The following is a 22291-nucleotide window of genomic DNA, read 5'->3' as shown; positions in this document are numbered from 1 at the left end:
GCAAGACAAAATATTTAAGTGCCTTTGAAAGGGTGTATAGTAGTAGGAGCCAGGTGCACCGGTTTGTGTCAGGAACTGCAATGCTGCTGGGTTTTTCACACTCAGCAGTTTCCTGTGTGTATCAAGAATGGTCCACCACCCAAAGGACATCCAGCCAATTTGACATAACTGTGGGAAGCATTGGAGTCAACATGGGCCAGCATCCCTGCAGAATGCTTTCGACACCTTGTAGAGTCCATGCCCAGATTAATTGAAGGTGGGGAGTGCAATTTAATATTAGGAAGGTGTTCTTAATGTTTTTCCTAAACCTATGCTGTGTTTTTTTGCAAATTGCAACAAAAAACATGAAATGCTAACCATGGGTGGACACAAGATAGAAGGAAGAAAGTCGTCCAAGACTGTTCAGACATAGCCACCCACCTTCGTAACCGCACAGTGGTGGGGCCATTTTGGCTCTGACAACAGACTGTTAATCGTTTATGGGCGACGGTTGAATTGAGCCAAAATGTATTTCATTGCATAGCACCAAGGAACCAATGAAATACTTTATCCAATCATAATCATTCTAAAGGCGGGATATCCGCATGTAGGATAAGCTGTGTGTGGTGGTGGATCTGTAAAGGGAAAAAATTCAGTGGGAGTGATAGTTAGCTTTTTTGTTTCTTAGTGACCGATTACAGTTCATATTCGTGCGAATTGAAATAGCTAGCTATAGCCATGCCTGGAATAGATAAATTACCGATCGAGGAGACATTCGAGGACAGTCCACAGGTAATCTCAAACTATGCTATGTAGCCTGCTAGCTAAATTACTGTAGCTCCCTCTCGTCTCGTCTTTGTGGCGTGCAAGAGCGCAGCGAATGCTAGCCAGCCTTGTTAACTCGCTCGAGCAAGCATCAAATAAAGAGCTGTCAAAAGGTGATAGCTGGCTTCTTCAAATCAAATGTGTCTGTTTCCCAGGCAAACTGTCGTGCCTGCTTCATGATATTTGGCCAACTGTCAATGGTAGTAGCTATTTTTGCATTATCGGCCTTTGCACCACCTGATAAAAGTAACGCAAGCTAGGAAATGGCTTTCTATTGAGACAATGGCACACATCACACCCTTTTATTGTTGATGATATTGAACACATAAATTAGTCGGTCAAGCTACGTGACCGTCCTGGCTCCAGCTGGCTGGCTGGGTGAACCACTTCCCCCCTATCGTTGAGTAAACTCTGCAAGTTCCTGCCCACAATCTAGGGACGAAGTTACTGGCTAGCTAGCGAGCTACCTCCCTAGCTGTAAACCACTGTATTTTGATGGGATGGCTATCTGACAATAGCTAGGCCTTTTATAAATGGTCTTTGGCTTGTCTATGAGAGCTGCACTTATACAGTGAAAGCCATCACATTCATGCATGTTAAATGTTCATTAGACTAAGCTTTAGATTTGATGGCATTAATTAATCCCTCTTTCAGCTATGGCATATAGCCTAGATACAGTATCCAACAAAACTGCTTGCATGTCCAGTAGTCATAAGAATCATTACTGTCTGTTGCAGAACAGGCTGTCCAGCAGTGTCAGGAGACTGAGGCCATAGAAAACAGAATCTATTCATTACATTCCAATCCATTCTAGTCATTCTATTTCTATATCTGACGCTCTCTCCCCTGACAGAATGAAGCAACACATACGTGTGAGACCAGTCCCAGAGTTTTGATCACTAGCTTGTACCCACTGATATGACATGTCCCCGACCTAGTCTGAGGTGTCTGGGGCATGACATGTAGCTGTACAGTATGGCAGGGGTGGCGCCCAGCTACCCCGCCTCCTGGATAGCAACTGGGCATGCATCATTTTTTTATCCTGCCCTGTGCAACCTACACAGTACACACCTGATTCAGCTAAACAGAATCTTGATGAAGGATCGCTCTCCAGGAGGCCACCTCTGACGTGTGGGATAACCACAATAGTCAGAGGGTTTGGCTAAAGCCACAGATCTGGGACCAGATTAGCCTTGCACAAGGGTGATGACAGTGTGCCATCTAAGCTCCCTCGTTCAGGTAGGCCTAACACATTTTTCGTTAGATGAGTGGTTCCTTCATCCAGTGTCTTTGTATCCCTGTTGCCAGACGCGCTCCCTGCTCGGTGTGTTCGAGGAGGATGCAGCTGCTATATCCAACTACTCCCAGAAGCTCTTCCAGGCCATGAACAGAATCTACGATGCACAAGTGAGCAATGAGCCCTGGGATACGTTCATACCAGTTAGAGTGAAGGCTTTTTTTTTTTTTTAAACAAGCAAGCACACACTCAAACAGGGCTGTAACCGGGGTTTTAGTGAGGTCCCGACATTTTTGAAAGTTGAAGCTCATTTACTGCATTTCTATACAATTAAAAAATGTTTAAATGCTATTTGGAGAACAGCAAAAACAAGCAAAAATGACCCCAGCCATTATCACCTTGGCTGCTGTAGGTCCATTCACCTCAGTCGATCTACAAACACATAGCCTATTAGCTATACAGTTGTAATGTTATACCCCTGAAAGGGGAGAAATATGATAAATGATTCACACTGACACATAGCATCAGCGATGAAACAAAAACGTAAAACATTTGTTTGCATGTTGATTGCATTTTAATGTTGGCCTATAGGGAAGATAGGCCATGTGGAGATGTTCATATTGAGAAAAAAAAAGAAATCTAACTTGTTTGATAAGATTAGTACAGATTTTCTCATGGGACCCCACATGGGGCTCCGACCCAAAGTTTGGGAACCACTGTACTAACCTGTGTCTCTGCTTGCTTCCTCTCTCTCGCTGTCTCCTCTGCTCCCTCCCGTCTGCATGCATTGAAGCCTGCCTCCGCCTCACTACTGGGCACCACATCACTGTCTGTCTCGGTAGCCTACTCTCTGTAAAGCAACGTTATTATGAGAATTTAGTAGCGTATTTTTTGCTCCTGCTGAGGTAGGCTCCGTTTAACGTTAGCTTTGGCTTCTTACTTCTTCTAGCTGGCTAGGTAATACTAGCCAGAGCCCTTCAACGTTACTGCAATATGTCTCTGCTGGCAGCTAGCCACTTGACTGACATACAGTGGCTTGCAAAAGTATTCACCCCCCTTGGCATTTTTCCTATTTTGTTGACTTACAACCTGGAATTAAAATGGATTTACACAACATGCCTACCACTTTGAAGATGCAAAATAATTGTTGGGGTGAAACAAACAAGAAATAAGACAAAAAAACAACTTGCACGTGCATAACTATTCACCCCTCCAAAGCCAATACTTTGTAGAGCCACCTTTTGCAGCAATTACAGCTGCAAATCTCTTGGGGTACAGTTGAAGTCGGAAGTTTACATACACCTTAGACAAATACATTTAAACTCAGTTTTTCACAATTCCTGACATTTAATCCTAGTAAAAAATCCCTGTCTTAGGTCAGTTAGGATCACCACTTTATTTTAAGAATGTGAAATGTCAGAATAATAGTAGAGAGAATGACTTATTTCATATTTTATTTATTTCACCACATTCCCAGTGGGTCAGAAGTTTACATACACTCAATTAGTATTTGGTAGCATTGCCTTTAAATTGTTTAATTTGGGATAAACGTTTCGGGTAGCCTTCCACAAGCTTCCCACAATAAGTTGGGTGAATTTGGCCCATTCCTCCTGACAGAGCTGGTGTAACTGAGTCAAGTTTGTAGGCCTCCTTGCTCGCACACACTTTTTCAGTTCTGCCCACATATTTTCTATAGGATTGAGGTCAGGGATTTGTGATGGCCACTCCAATACCTTGACTTTGTTGTCCTTAAGCCATTTTGCCACAACTTTGGAAGTATGCTTGGGGTCATTGTCCATTTGGAAGACGCATTTGCGACCAAGCTTTAACTTCCTGACTGATGTCATGAGATGGTACTTCAATATATCCACATAATTTTCCTTCCTCATGATGCCATCTATTTTGTGAAGTGCATCAGTCCCTCCTGCAGCAAAGCACCCCCACAGCATGATGCTGCCATCCCCGTGCTTCACGGTTGGGACGGTGTCCTTCGGCTTACAAGCAACCCCCTTTTTCCTCCAAACATAATGATGGTTATTATGGCCAAACAGTTCTATTTTTGTTTCATCAGACCAGAGGACATTTCTCCAAAAAGTACGATCTTTGTCCCCATGTGCAGTTGCAAACCGTAGTCTGGCTTTTTTATTGGCGGTTTTGGAGCAGTGGCTTCTTCCTTGCTGAGCGGCCTTTCAGGTTATGTCGATATAGGACTCGTTTTACTGTGGATATAGATACTTTTGTACCTGTTTCCTCCAGCATCTTCACAAGGTCCTTTGCTGTTGTTCTGGGATTGATTTGCACTTTTCGCACCAAAGTACGTTCATCTCTAGGAGACAGAACGCATCTCCTTCCTGAGCAGTATGAAGGCTGCGTGGTCCCATGGTGTTTATACTTGCGTACTATTGTTTGTACAGATGAACGTGGTACCTTCAGGTGTTTGGAAATTGCTCCCAAGGATGAACCAGACTTGTGGAGGTCTACAATTTGTTTTTCTGAGGTTTTCTTGGCTAATTTCTTTTGATTTTCCCATGTTGTCAAGCAAAGAGGCACTGAGTTTGAAGGTAGGACTTGAAATACATCCACAGGTACACCTCCAATTGACTCAAATGATGTCAATTAGCCTATCAGAAACTTCTAAAGCCATGACATCATTTTCTGGAATTTTCCAAGCTGTTTAAAGGCACAGTCAACTTAGTGTATGTAAACTTCTGACACACTGGAATTGTGATACAGTGAATTCTAAGTGAAATAATCTGTCTGTAAACAATTGTTGGAAAAATTACTTGTCATGCACAAAGTAGATGTCCTAACCGACTTGCCAAAACTATAGTTTGTTAACAAGACATTTGTGGAGTGGTTGAAAAACGAGTTTTAATGACTCCAACCTAAGTGTATGTAAACTTCTGACTTCAACTGTATGTCTCTATAAGCTTGGCACATCTAGCCACTGGGATTTTTGCCCATTCTTCAAGGCAAAACAGCTCCAGTTGGATGGGTTCCGCTGGTGTACAGCAATCTTTAAGTCATACCACAGATTCTCAATTGGATTGAGGTCTAGGCTTTGACTATTCCAAGACATTTAAATGTTTCCCCTTAAACCACTCAAGTGTTGCTTCATCAGTATGCTTAGGGTCATTGTCCTGCTGGAAGGTGAACCTCTGTCCCAGTCTCAAATCTCTGGAAGACTGAAACAGGTTTCCCTCAAGAATTTCCCTGTATTTAGCGCCATCCATCATTCCTTCAATTCTGACAATTTTCCCAGTCCCTGCCAATGAAAAACATCCCCACAGCATGATGCTGCCACCACCATGCTTCACTGTGGGGATGGTGTTCTCGGGGTGATGAGAGATGTTGTGTTTGCGCCAGACATAGCGTTTTCCTTGATGGCCAAAAAGCTCAATTTTAGTCTCATCTGACCAGAGTACCTTCTTCCATATGTTTGGGGAGTCTCCCACATGGCTTTTGGCGAACACCAAACGTGTTTGCTTATTTTTTCTTTAAGCAATGTCTTTTTTCTGGCCACTCTTCCGTAAAGGCAGCTCTGTGGAGTGTACGGCCTAAAGTGGTCCTATGGACAGATTCTCCAATCTCCGCTGTGGAGCTTTGCAGCTCCTTCATGGTTATCTTTGGTCTCTTTGTTGCCTCTCTGATTAATGCCCTCCTTGCCTGGTCCGTGTGTTTTGGTGGCCGGCCCTCTCTTGGCAGGTTTGTTGTGGTGCCATAGTCTTTCAATTTTTAAATGGATTTAATGGTGCTGCGTGGGATGTTCAAAGTTTCAGATATTTTTTTATAACCCAACCCTGATCTGTACTTCTCAACAACTTTGTCCCTAACCTGTTTGGAGAGCTCCTTGTTCTTCATGATGCCGCTTGCTTGGTGGTGCCCCTTGCTTAGTGGCGTTGCAGACTCTGGGGCCTTTCAGAACAGGTGTGTATATATACTGAGATCATGTGACAGATCATGTGACACTTAGATTGCACACAGGTGGACTTTATTTAACTAATTATGTGACTTCTGAAGGTAATTGGTTGCACCAGATCTTATTTAGGGGCTTCATAGCAAAGGGGGTGAATACATATGCACGCACCACTTTTCCGTTATTTATTTTTTTGAATTGTTTTAAACAAGTTATTTTTTTCATTTCACTTCACCAATTTGGACTATTTTGTGTATGTCCATTACATGAAATACAAATACAAATCCATTTAAATTTCAGGTTGTAATGCAACAAAATAGGAAAAACGCCAAGGGGGATGAATACTTTTGCAAGTCACTGTACAGTGAGGGGGAAAAAGTATTTGATCCCCTGCTGATTTTGTACGTTTGCCCACTGACAAAGAAATGATCAGTCTATACTTTTATTGGTAGATTTATTTGAACAGTGAGAGACAGAATAACAACAAAAAAATCCAGAAAAACGCATTTCAAAAATGTTATAAATTGATTTGCATTTTAATGAGGGAAATAAGTATTTGACCCCCTCTCAATCAGAAAGATTTCTGGCTCCCAGGTGTCTTTTATACAGGTAACGAGCTGAGATTAGGAGCACACTTTTAAAGGGAGTGCTCCTAATCTCAGTTTGTTACCTGTATAAAAGACACCTGTCCACAGAAGCAATCAATCAATCAGATTCCAAACTCTCCACCATGGCCAAGACCAAAGAGCTCTCCAAGGATGTCAGGGACAAGATTGTAGACCTACACAAAGCTGGAATGGGCTACAAGACCATCGCCAAGCAGCTTGGTGAGAAGGTGACAACAGTTGGTGCGATTATTCGCAAATGGAAGAAACACAAAAGAACTGTCAATCTCTCTCGGCCTGGGGCTCCATGCAGAATCTCACCTCGTGGAGTTGCAATGATCATGAGAATGGTGAGGAATCAGCCCAAAACTACACGGGAGGATCTTGTCAATGATCTCAAGGCAGCTGGGACCATAGTCACCAAGAAATCAATTGGTAACACACTACGCCGTGAAGGACTGACATCCTGCAGCACCCGCAAGTTCCCCCTGCTCAAGAAAGCACATATACAGGGCCGTCTGAAGTTTGCCAATGAACATCTGAATGATTCAGAGGAGAACTGGGTGAAAGTGTTGTGGTCAGATGAGACCAAAATCAAGCTCTTTGGCATCAACTCAACTCGCCGTGTTTGGAGGAGGAGGAATGCTGCCTATGACTCCAAGAACACCACCCCCACCGTCAAACATGGAGGTGGAAACATTATGCTTTGGGGGTGTTTTTCTATTAAGGGGACAGGACAACTTCACCGTATCAAAGGGACGATGGACGGGGCCATGTACCGTCAAATCTTGGGTGAGAACCTCCTTCCCTCAGCCAGGGCATTGAAAATGGGTCATGGATAGGTATTCCAGCATGACAATGACCCAAAGCAAACGGCCAAGGCAACAAAGGAGTGGCTCAAGAAGAAGCACATTAAGGTCCTGGAGTGGCCTAGCTAGTCTCCAGACCTTAATCCCATAGAAAATCTGTGGAGGGAGCTGAAGGTTCGAGTTGCCAAACGTCAGCCTCGAAACCTTAAAGACTTGGAGAAGATCTGCAAAGAGGAGTGGGACAAAATCCCTCCTGAGATGTGTGCAAACCTGGTGGCCAACTACAAGAAACGTCTGACCTCTGTGATTGCCAACAAGGGTTTTGCCACCAAGTACTAAGTCATGTTTTGCAGAGGGGTCAAATACTTATTTCCCTCATTAAAATGCTAATCAATTTCTAATATTTTTGACATGCGTTTTTCTGGATGTTTTTGTTGTTATTCTGTCTCTCACTGTTCAAATAAACCTACCATTAAAATTATAGACTGATCATGTCTTTGTCAGTGGGCAAACGTACAAAATCAGCAGGGGATCAAATACTTTTTTCCCTCACTATAGGTAATTTCTTTGCCACATCTTTTGCAGTTTTACTTTAGTGCCTTATTGCAAAAAGGATGCATGTTTTGGAATATGTGTATTCTGTACAGGCTTCCTTCTGTTCACTCTGTCATTTAGGTTAGTATTGTGGAGTAAATACAATGTTGTTGATCCATCCTCAGTTTTCTCCTATCATGGTAAAATTGTTGTATCTTTGTAGTGACTGGGTGTATTGATACACCATCCAAAGTGTAATTAATAACTTCACCATTCTCGCCTTCTTTGCGAGGCATTGGAAAACCTCCCTGGTCTTTGTGGTTGAATCTGTGTTTGAAATTCACTGCTCGACTGAGGGACCTTTATAGATAATTGTATGTGTGAGGTACAGAGATGAGGTAGTCATTCAAAAATCATGTTAAACACTATTATTGTACACCGAGTGAGTCCATGCAACGTAATATGATGTGTTAAGCTAATTTTTACTCCTGAACTTATTTAGGCTTGCCATAACAAAGGGATTGAATACTTATTGACTCGAGACATTTCAGCTTTTCATTTTGAATTTCGTAAAAAATAAATAAAATAATAACATCCACTGTTTGGTAATGTGTGTAGGCCAGTGAGACAAAATCTCAATTTAATCCATTTTAAATTCAGGCTATAACTCAACAAAATGTGGAGAAAGTCGAAGGGGTGTGAATACTTTCTGAAGGCACTCGGAAAGTATTCACATCCCTTCCCTTTTTCCACATTTTGTTACGTTACAGCCTTATTCTAAAATGGGTTAAATAACAAATGTTCCTCATCAATCTACACACAATACCACAGAATGACAACGCGAAAACAGGATTTTGGCAAATGTATAAAAAATATGTAAGTATTCAGACCCTTTGCTATGAGACTCGATATTGAGCTCAGGTGCATCCTGTTTCCATTGTTCATCCTTGAGATGTTTCTAAAACTTGATTGGAGTCCACCTGTGGTAAATTCAATTGATTGGACATGATTTGGAAAGTCCCACAGTTGACAGTGTATGTCAGAGCAAAAACCAAGCCATGAGGTTGAAGGAATTGTCCATAGAGATCCGAGACAGGATTGTGTCGAGGCACAGATCTGGGGAAGGGTACTAAAAAATGTCTACAGCATTGAAGGTCCCCAAGAACTCAGTGGCCTCCATCATTCTTAAATGGAAGAAGTTTGGAACCACCAAGACTCTTCCTAGAGCTGGTCGCCCAGCCAAACTGAGCAATCGGGGGAGAAGGACCTTGGTCAGGGAGGTGACCGAGAACCCGATGGTCACTCTGACAGAGCTCTAGAGTTCCTCTGTGGAGATGGGAGAACCTTCCAGAAGGACAATCATCTCTGCAGCACTCCACCAATCAGGCCTTTATGTTAGAGTGGCCAGACGGAAGCCACTCCTCAGTAAAAGGCACAAGACAGCCCGCTTGGAGTTTGCCAAAAGGCACCTAAAGGACTCTCAGAAACAAGATTATCTGGTGTGATGAAACCAAGATTGAACACTTTGGCCTGAATGCCAAGCGTCACGTCTGGAGGAAACCTGGCACCATCCGTACGGTGAAGCATGGTGGTGGCATCATCATGCTGTGGGTATGTTCTTCAGCGGCAGGGACTGGGAGACTAGTCAGGATCGAGGGAAAGATGAATGGAGCAAAGTACAGAGAGATCCTTGATGAGAACCTACTCCAGAGCGCTCAGGACCTCCGACTTGGGCGATGGTTCACCTTCCAACAGGACAACGACCCTAAGCACACAGCCAAGACAACGCAGGAGTGGCTCTGGGACAAGTCTCTGAATGTCCTTGAGTGGCCCAGCCAGAGCCTGGACTTGAACCCGATCGAACATCTGAAAATAGCTGTGCAGCAACACTCCCCATCCAACCTGACAGAGCTTGAGAGTATCTGCAGATACAGCTGTGCCAGGCTTGTAGCATCATACCCAAGAAGACTCAAGGCTGTAATCGCTGCCAAAGGTGCTTCAACAAAGTACTGAGTAAAGGGTCTGAATACTTATGTAAATGTATTATTTCAGTTTTTGCTTTGATTGATGAGGAAAAAGAAACTATTTTATCCATTTTAGAATAAGGCTGTAACGTAACAACATTTGGAAAAAGTCAAGGGGTCTGAATACTTTCCGAATGCGCTGTATATTTACTATTATAACTGTTTACTAATGAGAAAAAAGGTCCGGACTTCAGTGTCCTCACACGTAGTTAAGGCCATGCAGACAAACACAGACTATTGACTAGTGGCTCCTACAGCTGGTTTGGTAAAACTACATTTGCTTTTGTCTTTTTCAGAATGAATTGAGTGCTGCCACCCATCTCACCTCCAAACTTCTGAAGGAGTATGAGAAACAGGTATGTTCTCACAATGTCAACGTGCTTGAATGATGGATTTATTTGTGGTGATGGATTTCCCATTGAACTGTCCATTATGTTTTCTATGGCATGTTAATGCACTACTAGGATCAGGTGAAACATAAAAACACCTGGTCAGTTATGGTATTATCATTAGGGCCCAGAGTTATTTTTTTGACAACGTGACCTGACCAGGCAAGAAAGAAGGGCCTAGTTAGTTTTCTTCCAGTCAGGAAATGCTTGCACTTCTCTTTCTCATTCATCTTCCAAGAAACCCGTATGTTTCGAACATTAGTTGAATGCTTTGATTGTAGGTCCCTCTGGATAAGCGATTAGAGCGTCTGCTAAATGACTAGAATATAAATGGGAAATGCATTAAGACTGACTTTGGCCTGTCTTTGCAGCGCTTCCCTCTTTGGAGCGACGACGAGGTCATGAGCTCCACTCTGCAGCATTTTGCCAAAGTCATAGACGAGGTGAGAACTGCTGCTCTTTCCTCATCCTCCTCCTCACTGTTGCACGCTGCTTCTCAAATAGTATTACATCGTCTTAACCTTTACCTTCTTTAATTACACTATACACACTGTCTCACTCTGCACTTCAACTTCTCCCTTCTCTTCCTTCTTTCTGTCCATCTTAACCACTTTCTTCTCCTTTCCATCTCTCTGTCTTAACCTCTCCCATCCTTCACTCTACATACTGTTTCAATCTTCATTTCAACCCCTCCCTTCCTTCCTTCAATCTGTACTTACCTCTCTTCCATCTCTCCCTTCTCTCTAACCTCCCCCACCTTTCCTCTCCTGTGCGATGAGAGAGATGAGAGACATTTCCCTGAGGAGATCCTATATTGTAACTAGCCTTTCTTCTCTCCCACAGTTGAGTTCCTGTCATGCAGTCCTTTCCACTCAGCTGGCTGATGCCATGATGTTCCCTATCACCCAGTTTAAGGAGAGGGACTTAAAAGGTAAGACTCTAAGGAGTTCCATTCCCCTTTTTTTACTGTTTATATAGAGATAGATACAGTTATGAGAGCTGGAAACAGATCACAGGGATGACAAGGGCATAGAATTACATATAAAATCCTATTAAATAAATGTAATTGAATAGGTTCTATGTGTCCAAGGGCATGTAGTCCGAAGATGGATCTCTAGCGTAGACCAACCTCTGGCACTTTGTTGACTAGTGGCAGATTGTGAGCAGTTGAAATGGATGTTAACCAACTTTCTCTCCCCTACAGAGATACTGACACTGAAGGAAGTATTCCAGATAGCCAGCGATGGTGAGTGCGAACTACTCAGTAAAACATGAAAACAAATTATTGTTGTGATATGGTATGATTTCATGAGCCCATGTTGTAATTGTAATAACCACATTTTTCCGTCTACAGATCATGACATGGCCATCAACAGATACAGCCGTCTCTCTAAAAGGAGGGACAATGAGAAGGTACAGGGTTTGTTTTTGGGAACATAATATTATTTTGGGGGAGAAGTTCATTATTATAACATCAATCAATCAATCAATTTTATTTTATATAGCCCTTCTTACATCAGCTAATATCTCGAAGTGCTGTACAGAAACCCAGCCTAAAACCCCAAACAGCTAGTAATGCAGGTGTAGAAGCACGGTGGCTAGGAAAAACTCCCTAGAAAGGCAAAACCTAGGAAGAAACCTAGAGAGGAACCAGGCTATGAGGGGTGGCCAGTCCTCTTCTGGCTGTGCCGGGTGGAGATTATAACAGAACCATGCCAAGATGTTCAAAAATGTTCATAAGTGACAAGCATGGTCAAATAATAATCAGGAATAAATCTCAGTTGGCTTTTCATAGCCGATCATTAGAGTTTAAAACAGCAGGTCTGGGACAGGTAGGGGTTCCATAACCGCAGGCAGAACAGTTTAAACTGGAATAGCAGCAAGGCCAGGCGGACTGGGGATAGCAAGGAGTCACCACGGCCGGTAGTCCCGACGTATGGTCCTAGGGCTCAGGTCTCTCAGTTGGCTTTTCATAGCCGATCATTTAGAGTTGAAAACAGCAGGTCTGGGACAGGTAGGGGTTTCGTAGCCGCAGGCAGAACAGTTGAAACTGGAATAGCAGCAAGGCCAGGCGGACTGGGGGCAGCAGGGTGTCATCATGCCCGGTAGTCCTGACGTATGGTCCTAGGGCTCAGGTTCTCAGAGAGAAAGAGAGAACGAGAGAATTAGAGAGAGCATACTTAAATTCACACAGGACACTGGATAAGACAGGAGAAGTACTCCAGGTATAACCAACTAACCCCAGCCCCCCGACACATAAACTACTGCAGCATAAATACTGGAGGCTGAGACAGGAGCGGTCCGGAGACACTGTGGCCCCATCCGAAGAAACCCCCGGACGGAAGGATATAACCCCACCCACTCCGCCAAAGCACAGCCCCCGCACCACTAGAGGGATATCCCCAACCACCAACTTACAATCCTGAGACAAGGCCGAGTATAGCCCACAGAGGTCTCCACCACAGCACAAACCAAGGGGGGGGGGGCGCCAACCCAGACAGGAAGATCACGTCAGTAACTCAACCCACTCAAGTGACGCACCCCTCCCAGGGACGGCATGAAAGAGCACCAGCAGGCCAGTGACTCAGCCCCTGCAACAGGGTTAGAGGCAGAGAACCCCAGTGGAGAGGGGAACCGGCCCGGCAGAGACAGCAAGGGCTGTTCGTTGCTCCAGCCTTTCCGTTCACCTTCACACTCCTGGGCCAGACTACACTCAATCATATGACCTACTGAAGAGATAAGTCTTCAGTAAAGACTTAAAGGTTGAGACCGAGTCTGCGTCTCTCACATGGGTAGGCAGACTGTTCCATAAAAATGGAGATCTATAGGAGAAAGCCCTGCCTCCCGCTGTTTGCTTAGAAATTCTAGGGACAATTAGGAGGCCTGCGTCTTGTGACCGTAGCGTACGTATTGGTATGTACGGCAGGACCAACTCGGAAAGATAGGTAGGAGCAAGCCCATGTAACGCTTTATAGGTTAACAGTAAAACCTTGAAATCAGCCCTTGCCTTAACAGGAAGCCAGTGTAGGGAAGCTAGCACTGGAGTAATATGATCAAATTTCTTGGTTCTAGTCAGGATTCTAGCAGCCGTATTTAGCACTAACTGAAGTTTATTTAGTGCTTTATCCGGGTAGCCGGAAAATAGAGCATTGCAGTAGTCTAATCTAGAAGTAACAAATGCATGGATTAATTTTTCTGCATCATTTTTGGACAGAAAATTTCTGATTTTTGCAATGTTACGTAGATGGAAAAAAGCTGTCCTTGAAACAGTCTTGATATGTTCGTCAAAAGAGAGATCAGGGTCAAGAGTAACGCCTAGGTCCTTCACAGTTTTATTTGAGACGACTTTACAACCATCAAGATGAATTGTCAGATTTAACAGAAGATCTCTTTGTTTCTTGGGACCTAGAACAAGCATCTCTGTTTTGTCCGAGTTTAAAAGTAAAAAGTTTTCAGCCATCCACTTCCTTATGTCTGAAACACAGGCTTCTAGCGAGGGCAATTTTGGGGCTTCACCATGCTTCATTGAAATGTACAGCTGTGTGTCATCCGCATAGCAGTGAAAGTTAACATTATGTTTTCGAATAACATCCCCAAGAGGTAAAATATATAGTGAAAACAATAGTGGTCCTAAAACGGAACCTTGAGGAACACCGAAATGTACAGTTGATTTGTCGGAGGACAGACCATTCACAGAGACAAACTGATATCTTTCCGACAGGTAGGATCTAAACCAGGCCAGAACTTGTCAGTGTAGACCAATTTGGGTTTCCAGTCTCTCCAAAAGAATGTGGTGATCGATGGTGTCAAAGGCAGCACTAAGGTCTAGTAGCACGAGGACAGATGCAGAGCCTCGGTCTGACGCCATTAAAAGGTCATTTACCACCTTCACAAGTGCAGTCTCAGTGCTATGATGGGGTCTAAAACCAGACTGAAGCATTTCGTATACATTGTTTGTCTTCAGAAAGGCAGTGAGTTGCTGCGCAACAGCTTTTTCTAAAATTTTTGAGAGGAATGGAAGATTCGATATAGGCCGATAGTTTTTTATATTTTCCGGGTCAAGGTTTGGCTTTTTCAAGAGAGGCTTTATCACTGCCACTTTTAGTGAGTTTGGTACACATCCGGTGGATAGAGAGCTGTTTATTATGTTCAACATAGGAGGGCCAAGCACAGGAAGCAGCTCCTTCAGCAGTTTAGTAGGAATAGGATCCAGTATGCAGCTTGAAGGTTTAGAGGCCATGATTATTTTCATCAAGGTCAGGTTTTCAACATGACCTTGTGGTAACAATAACTGTCTTACCAAATGAAACCTGACATTTGTGTGTGTGTGTCTTTTCTCCAGGTGAAGGGCGAGGTGATGGAGGATGTGTACACCTCCAGGAAGAAGCAGCACCAGACCATGATGCACTACTTCCTAGCCCTCAACACGCTGCAGTACAAGAAGAAGATCGCCATTCTGGAGCCGCTGCTGGGGTATATGCAGGCACAGGTAATGTACACCAGTCTTCCTCCCGCTCTCTCTCTCTTACACCTTCTTTCTCTCCTCTCTCTCCCCTTACATCCCTTCCTCTCTCTCTCTCGCTCTCTCTCTTTCTGTCTGTCTCTCTCTCTTTCTCTCTGCTCCAGTATATGTTCTGATCACCATGTCTGTATCTCTCAGATCAGCTTTTTCAAACTGGGATCAGAGAACCTCACCCAGCAGTGGGAAGACTTCCTCACCAACATAGGAACCAGCGTTCAGAAGTAAGCTTCACCCTGAATATCCTAGCCAAAATCCCTAGGAATTTTGTAGAGATCTGAGAAGATTGGATAGTTGTAAGCAATGGTGGATTGCCATCTGTTAGACCAAATGGAATTGTTGCCATATTACATGCAGTGTGTTTAAGGCTGGGTGTGTAATTTGGTGTGTGGTTGTGTCCAGTGTCCGCAGGGAAATGGATGGTGAGGTAGATGTAATGCAACAGACCATCCAGGACTTGGAGCAGGCCAGTGACCTCTACATGCCCGACCCCGACCCCAGCCAGGTTCCTGTCAACCGCAACCTCACACGCAAGGCCGGCTACCTCAACGCACGCAAGTAAGACAGCACTGTCACACACTCTCACACAAGCCTGGCAGTGGCTACCTCAACAAATGTGTACATTCAAATCAATCCACTCACATTAGTCCAAGCCAAGCGACAGTAGTGTTGTCTCTGGCCACAGCTTAGTGAAGATCGTCGCAATGCTTGCTATTCATTTCTAGTGTAAAACGTTGATGTTAGTTTGGGCCCAAAAAGCCTTCACCTGCACCAGAACAACAATACGTTTTAACCATGCTTTTCCTTTTTCCCTGCTGAATGTGTCCGCCCAGTAAAACAGGCCTAGTGTCTTCCTCCTGGGACCGGAAGTACTTCTTCACCCAGGGAGGGAACCTGATGGGCCAGGCACGGGGGGATGTGGCGGGGGGTCTGGTCATGGATATAGATAATTGCTCCGTCATGGCCGTGGACTGTGAGGACCGACGCTTCTGCTTCCAGATCACATCCTTTGACGGCAAGAAGTAAATGACTACATATTAAAGCTTTATAAACTAGTAATACCAGCTTATGAACCTTTAGAACTTAGTCACAACTATTTTCACTGAAGTTACTGAGGTGCTGTGTCTTTGTTTCAGGGTGGCCATCTTGCAGGCAGAGAGCAGGAAGGATTGTGAAGAGGTGAGACAACAGTTTTAGTCTAATGTATTGTACACCTATTTATTTATGTATTGCATAAATATACCAGACAGACATGAAATTCGTGCATCTCCTAATAACGCTGTCCTGTGCTTCTCTCCTCCCTCAGTGGATTGCAACTATAAACAACATCTCAAAGAGGATATATCTGAGTGAGAACCCAGAGGTGAGTAGCTGGCAATCACTGGAAAACCCTACGCTGACATCATCATTATATCTGTCATCTATAATTAGAGCTGTGAGCTCTATGGTGTGACATTCCCCCAGACAGTGCTGGATGTCTGTGATGTGGTGTATGTCTCGTCTCCCACCTCCCTTTGTTGCCGAGCTGTTGTCAAGCACATTTCCTCATTGCTGAAATGCCCTCTTTCTATTGGCAGGAAATCGCAGCCAGAGTGAACCAATCAGCTCTTGAGGCTGTGACACCGTCTCCCTCCTTCCAACAGAGGCATGAGAGTATGCGGCCGAGCACGTGGGTTTCTGAAGCGTCCCTCCTCATGCATCAATCATAGCGACTTCATTATTATTAGAGCCAGGAGTTTTTCCTGACCACTGTAAACTCTGGGCCTTGGTTGTGTATAGCCAATAACTACTTTAGCCTATAAAGTGGTTACATAATCAAGATAAACCCTACTGTAGTTAGTTAAATCAAGACAAACCAAGATAAACCCTACTGTAGTTAGTTACATCAAGACAAACCAAGATAAACCCTACTGTAGTTAGTTAAATCAAGACAAACCAAGATAAACCCTACTGTAGTTAGTTAAATCAAGACAAACCAAGATAAACCCTACTGTAGTTAGTTAAATCAAGACAAACCAAGATAAACCCTACTGTAGTTAGTTAAATCAAGACAAACCAAGATAAACCCTACTATAGTTAGTTAAATCAAGACAAACCAAGATAAACCCTACTATAGTTAGTTAAATCAAGACAAACCAAGATAAACCCTACTGTAGTTAGTTAAATCAAGACAAACCAAGATAAAACCCTACTGTAGTTAGTTAAATCAAGACAAACCCTACTCTAGTTAGAGTTGTCATGATATAGCATTCTGTTCTCTTATCTGTTATATGCAGCTAGCATCTCTCTGTCCATCTTTCTAACCTCCATCTCTATTATGTTCCCTTGGCTCCATCTCTCACCCCGTCCGTCTGTCCTGTATAGACAAGGGCGGTCCCGGGCAGCGCGGACCAGCAGTGTGAGCTCAGCGGGCTCTGAGACTGCCTCCCCGGCCCTCTCTGTCCTCTCATTGGACACCCTGGTGGCTCCTGATACGCCCATCCAGTTTGACATCATCTCTCCAGTCAGCGAGGAGTATGCAGGCCAGGCCAAGGCAGCAGGACAGGGCAGGTCGGTACTAACTAACCAGGGTTTCCCTAACTGTGTATAGGCGGGACGTGCCCCTGGTATATGTTCAAGCCAGGGGCAAAACGTTGGTTTTAGAAGTGGGGGGGACTTAACTTTATCCAGTCGGATAAACACTCCAAACAGCCTACCCGACTGCTCGGAGGCGTCCGCATGGTCCTAAAGCACACCGTCGCCTCGTTTTGTATCACATTCCAATGATAAATGTTGCGCACCTGGGCCAAGCTATATTAAAAGGAAAACTGTAATATTTATTCATATTCTTAAGAGGTCTGTGTGTTTCTTTGCTCCCCGCTTCTGAAAGAAGGACCAACCCGTTTGGTGAATCAGGAGACACTCCACCTGAGGAGAGTGAAGGTACTGTCTGTCTCTCTCTGTGTCTGCGTGTGTGTGTGCGTGCGTGTGTGTGTGTGTGTGTGTGTGTGTGTGTGTGCGTGTGCGTGTGTGTGTGCGTGTGCGTGTGCGTGTGCGTGTGTGTGTGTGTGTCATCCTCCTCTCTGTGTGTCCATCTAGACTCCATCCTGCACCAGCTGTTCATCGTGCGTTTCCTGGGTTCTATGGAGGTGAAGAATGCAGACAGCTCTGACGTCATCTATGAGACCATGCGACAGATCCTAGCAGCCAGGGCCATACACAACATCTTCAGGATGACAGAGTCTCACCTGCTGGTCACCTGCGAATGCCTCAAGTGAGACGTAGGCTCTTTGAGTATTGTGCATGCAGGTTTTTTTATGTGCGACATGATAATTAAAAGCATACTCTTACAGTTTATAGATTTGTCCATGTGTGATGTTGTTTTGTGGTTTTCAGGCTCATCGATCCTCAGACACAAATCACACGGCTGAGGGTAGGTCCTCCCTCTCACACTACTTCCACTAAAACATGTTTCTGTTTATCTATCATTCTATTCACTAATAGTAAGTAGTATTACTGATAGGTTAAATCAATCATCCCTGACAACATGTCTAGAGGCTATTGACCTATCATCACTGATCTATCATTACTGACACAACACATGTCTAGAGATTATTGACCTGTCATCACTGACACAACACATGTCTAGAGGCTATGGACCTATCATCACTGACCTATCATCACTGACACAACACATGTCTAGAGGTTATTGACCTGTCATCACTGACACAACACATGTCTAGAGGCTATGGACCTAACATCACTGACCTATCATTACTGACACAACACATGTCTAGAGGCTATTGACCTATCATTACTGACACAACACATGTCTAGAGGCTATTGACCTATCATCACTGACACAACACGTCTAGAGGCTATTGACCTATCATCACTGACACAACACATGCCAAGGCTATTGACCTGTCATCACTGACACAACACATGTCTAGAGGCTATGGACCTATCATAACTGACCTATCATCACTGACACAACACATGTCTAGAAGCTATTGACCTATCATCACTGACACAACACATGTCTAGAGACTATTGACCTATCATCACTGACACAACACATGTCTAGAGGCTATTGACCTATCATCACTGACACAACACATGTCTAGAGACTATTGACCTATCATCACTGACACAACACATGTCTAGAGGCTATTGACCTATCATCACTGACACAACACATGTCTAGAGGCTATTGACCTATCATCACTGACACAACACGTCTAGAGACTATTTACCTATCATCACTGACACAACACATGTCTAGAGGATATTGACCTATCATCACTGACACAACACATGTCTAGAGGCTATTGACCTATCATCACTGACACAACACATGTCTTGAGGCTATTGACCTATCATCACTGACACAACACATGTCTAGAGGCTATTGACCTATCATCACTGACACAACACATGTCTAGAGGCTATTGACCTATCATCACTGACACAACACATGTCTAGAGACTAGACTCAACATTAGACATCACTTATTTTTTTCATTCTCCCCTCCCCAAGTTCCCTCTCTCCAGTGTGGTGGTGTGTTCGTCCCACCAGGAGAACAAGCGTCTGTTTGGATTCGTCCTGCAGACTGCAGAAGGCATGGTGGACGGACCACCTGTAACCGTCTGCTATATCTTTGAGTCCAATGATGACGGGGAGAAGGTAGGTTCTGCTCTGCTGTGTAGCCTTTGTTCTAACATGATGTGTAGGTAGGGCCTGTAGTTTCAGTCTATAACTTGGGGTAGGGCCTGTAGTTTAAGTCTATAACTTGGGGTAGGGCCTGTAGTTTAAGTCTATAACTTGGGGTAGGGCCTGTAGTTTAAGTCTATAACTTGGGGTAGGGCCTGTAGTTTAAGTCTATAACTTGGGGTAGGGCCTGTAGTTTAAGTCTATAACTAGAGCCTGGAGTTTTTCGTGGTCAGCCACACATGCAAATGTGTTTTCATGGTTAGGAACAAGTCCTGACTCTAGGAATAAGCATATTGTGTCTGTATAGTGATGGCACTATCAGTTAAAACGGATGATAGTTTTCATGTTGTGGCAAAAGGAAGACATTTGCATGTGTCTACTGTTACCCATGGTAATTTCCTGTTACCTCTGAGTGCATGTTGGGTAATTTCCTGTTACCTCTGAGTGTATGTTGGGTAATTTCCTGTTACCTCTGAGTGTATGTTGTTGTTCTCCTTTCAGATATGTGACAGTGTTGGGCTGGCCAAACAGATCGCTTTCCACTCAGAAATGGTAAGAAATGTGAGACTCTGTTTTAGGGGAATTCATTTGTTAAGATTTTAAGATGAATCTTAGTTACTCATGTGGGACCTTTACAATGTTTTTGCTGATTCAGGATCGTAAAGCTACGGAGAAGAAGAAGGAGAAGGACAAGGCCAAGGAGAAACAGCAAGAGGAGCTGTCTAAACAGAAACAGATAGAAAAGGTAGCGTCAGCATCCCAGAAAATCAATACTTTTCTGTATTTTTTTGGGGGGGGGGGACTATATAGTATTTATTCTATTCTTGTTGACTTATAGATCAATGCCTATCTTGATCAGTTTTTGGTCTATAATCATAACTGTATTACCCTCTGTGTTCACTCATGTTACAGTAAACGGAATGATTAATTGATTAATCAATTAATTTGAATTAACCCACAGGACCTGGAGGAACAGAGCCGTTTAATCGCTGCCTCCAGTCGCCCCACCCCCCCTGCCCCTGGTGCTGATGGACAGTTCCTGGTGCTGAGCAACAGCCAATCAGAGGACAGCGATGCAGGAGTGGAGGGGCGGGAGAAGGGAGAGTCGGAGGCCTAACAGAATGGAAGGGAAAGAGCTTTCACCAGATACTACTTTGGACCATCAAACTACCGGAAATCAGTCATCTTCAATGGATGGAGACGACGTGAGAAGACTTTGAGCAATTGTTTGTGTGATTATTGGCAATGTCACCTATGTTGAGGCAAAGTTATTTTCTGAAAAGCCACAACTGAACAAGCTTGGCAATGTCTTACTACAAAGTACTAGCCGGTGAAAATGCACAGTTAGAGTGGGAGTTGGTTCCTCTGGTCCTCAACCCTGGGCCTCGGCTTAGTCTCTGTGGGCTTTTCTCTGGCTCCTACAGTTGTTTTACAGAGGAGTTGGACTGCAAGTAGACTTTATAACATTAAGTAAAGATTAAGACCCCACTAAAATATCAAAAGAAGAGGAGAAATGTGTATGAATTTCTGAACACTCAAAGAATCCTTCCGGATCTTTCTCGTCCTCCATATGTAAATCATGAATTATATACTGGTACTTGTATTCAGAAGAAATATAGAAGAAGATTAACGCTTTTAAGTTTTATTTTTATTTTTTATTTTTTTAATCAGGGCGGTTCTGACTCAATACCATGCATGGCACACTAAAAAACAGAGATTATAGAGTGTATACATTTGTTGGGGAGGGAAGACATTGCACATGTTAATACTGTAATGACATATTTATAAAATACTTGTATTGTTTATGTAAACCATATATACATGTTGTCTTACATTCAGCTAACACGCTTGCATGTGCTTTGGACCCCATCATTCAAGATACATAATTGTCATGCTTATTTTTATTTACAATGAATTACTACCCTTTCAATTAACCATGTTTTTGTTTTGAGTGAGTTTGGTTTCAAGATGAGAATTTAGATCTCTAGTCACTGTACCCCCAACACCAATAATGGTTTCTCATTCAATGGATCAGACTACTTGCCATAGCCCAACATACCTTGTGCCTGAGGTGTAACGTATTCATCTGCTTGGTTAGAGCAAAGAACAATACTGTAATACAAAGTGCTAAATCAGGGCATTTACTCTTAAAAGTCAATGCCCTGATTAATCTTTATTTTTTATTTTTAATGGTTTGTATTTTTCTCCGATTTCTGTATAAAGAAATGCACTACACATGTCTGAAATGTTTCTCAACCTTAACCCATTGCTATGTAAGTTTTGCGCTGAGCTCTGACTAAAGTTTATCACTTATCAACTCATAGAGAATACATGTTGCAGTGACATGATCCAGGGAAAACTATCATATCAACAAAGTGGAATTGATTTGGTTGACATATTACTGATAATCAGAGTTGAGTCTACTTTATTATCATTTGGGAGAAAGGTGTTTAAAGGAGTAGTAAGGAACCGGTCTTACTGAGATGTTTAAATGGGGGACTGCACTTTAGTAATTAAATGCAGGGGGAAATGTGATCATGTTTACTGTGTATATACTTCAGTGATTACTGTTGCAGAGTCCTAGGTAGCTTTTCAACAATAAATGTACACTAATTCAAAGCTGTCTTATTTTAGAACTCCTAGGTTGTGTGTGTATGTCTCGAGACTAAAGGGTGACCGCAAAAATATATTATTTCTTACAGTAGCGTACTTCTTTTATAGACAGAACAAAGACTTGGGCGCGCCCGTGCGCAATGAGGACG

General features: G+C 43.4%; 1 protein-coding gene across 2 annotated transcripts; it reads left to right on the top strand.

Moving 5' to 3' along the window:
* Positions 1-562: 562 nt before the first annotated feature.
* On the top strand, positions 563-22145 carry LOC311138761 (DCC-interacting protein 13-alpha-like). Of its 2 annotated transcripts, none has more exons than XM_084173571.1 (22): positions 563-771; positions 2113-2211; positions 10226-10285; positions 10690-10761; positions 11162-11249; positions 11523-11564; positions 11673-11731; positions 14661-14807; positions 14979-15061; positions 15240-15395; positions 15671-15859; positions 15974-16016; positions 16144-16200; positions 16415-16506; positions 17202-17387; positions 17710-17759; positions 17916-18090; positions 18213-18249; positions 19356-19502; positions 20031-20081; positions 20185-20274; positions 20491-22145. In XM_084173571.1, exons 1-22 carry the CDS (start codon positions 718-720, stop codon positions 20644-20646), a joined length of 2133 nt encoding a protein of 710 aa, XP_084029697.1. In that variant the 5' UTR covers positions 563-717; the 3' UTR covers positions 20647-22145. The 2 variants fall into 2 exon arrangements, with proteins under 2 accessions (XP_084029697.1, XP_084029696.1); XM_084173570.1 differs by having other exon boundaries at positions 589-771; positions 17707-17759.
* Positions 22146-22291: the final 146 nt, after the last annotated feature.

This window comes from Coregonus lavaretus (genome assembly GCF_964263955.1).
Source record: "Coregonus lavaretus genome assembly, chromosome: 12".
NCBI classification, from domain to species: domain Eukaryota; kingdom Metazoa; phylum Chordata; class Actinopteri; order Salmoniformes; family Salmonidae; genus Coregonus; species Coregonus lavaretus.
This window is presented reverse-complemented; position numbering and strand designations above follow the sequence as displayed.

Excerpts from the sequence above, each read along its gene's own strand:
- LOC311138761 (XM_084173570.1), top strand. The coding sequence starts at position 718 with ATGCCTGGAATAGATAAATTACCGATCGAGGAGACATTCGAGGACAGT. Across the intron at positions 15,062-15,239 it reads ATAGGAACCAGCGTTCAGAA|TGTCCGCAGGGAAATGGATG; the intron begins GTAAGCTTCACC and ends GGTTGTGTCCAG. Across the intron at positions 20,082-20,184 it reads TCGCTTTCCACTCAGAAATG|GATCGTAAAGCTACGGAGAA; the intron begins GTAAGAAATGTG and ends TTGCTGATTCAG.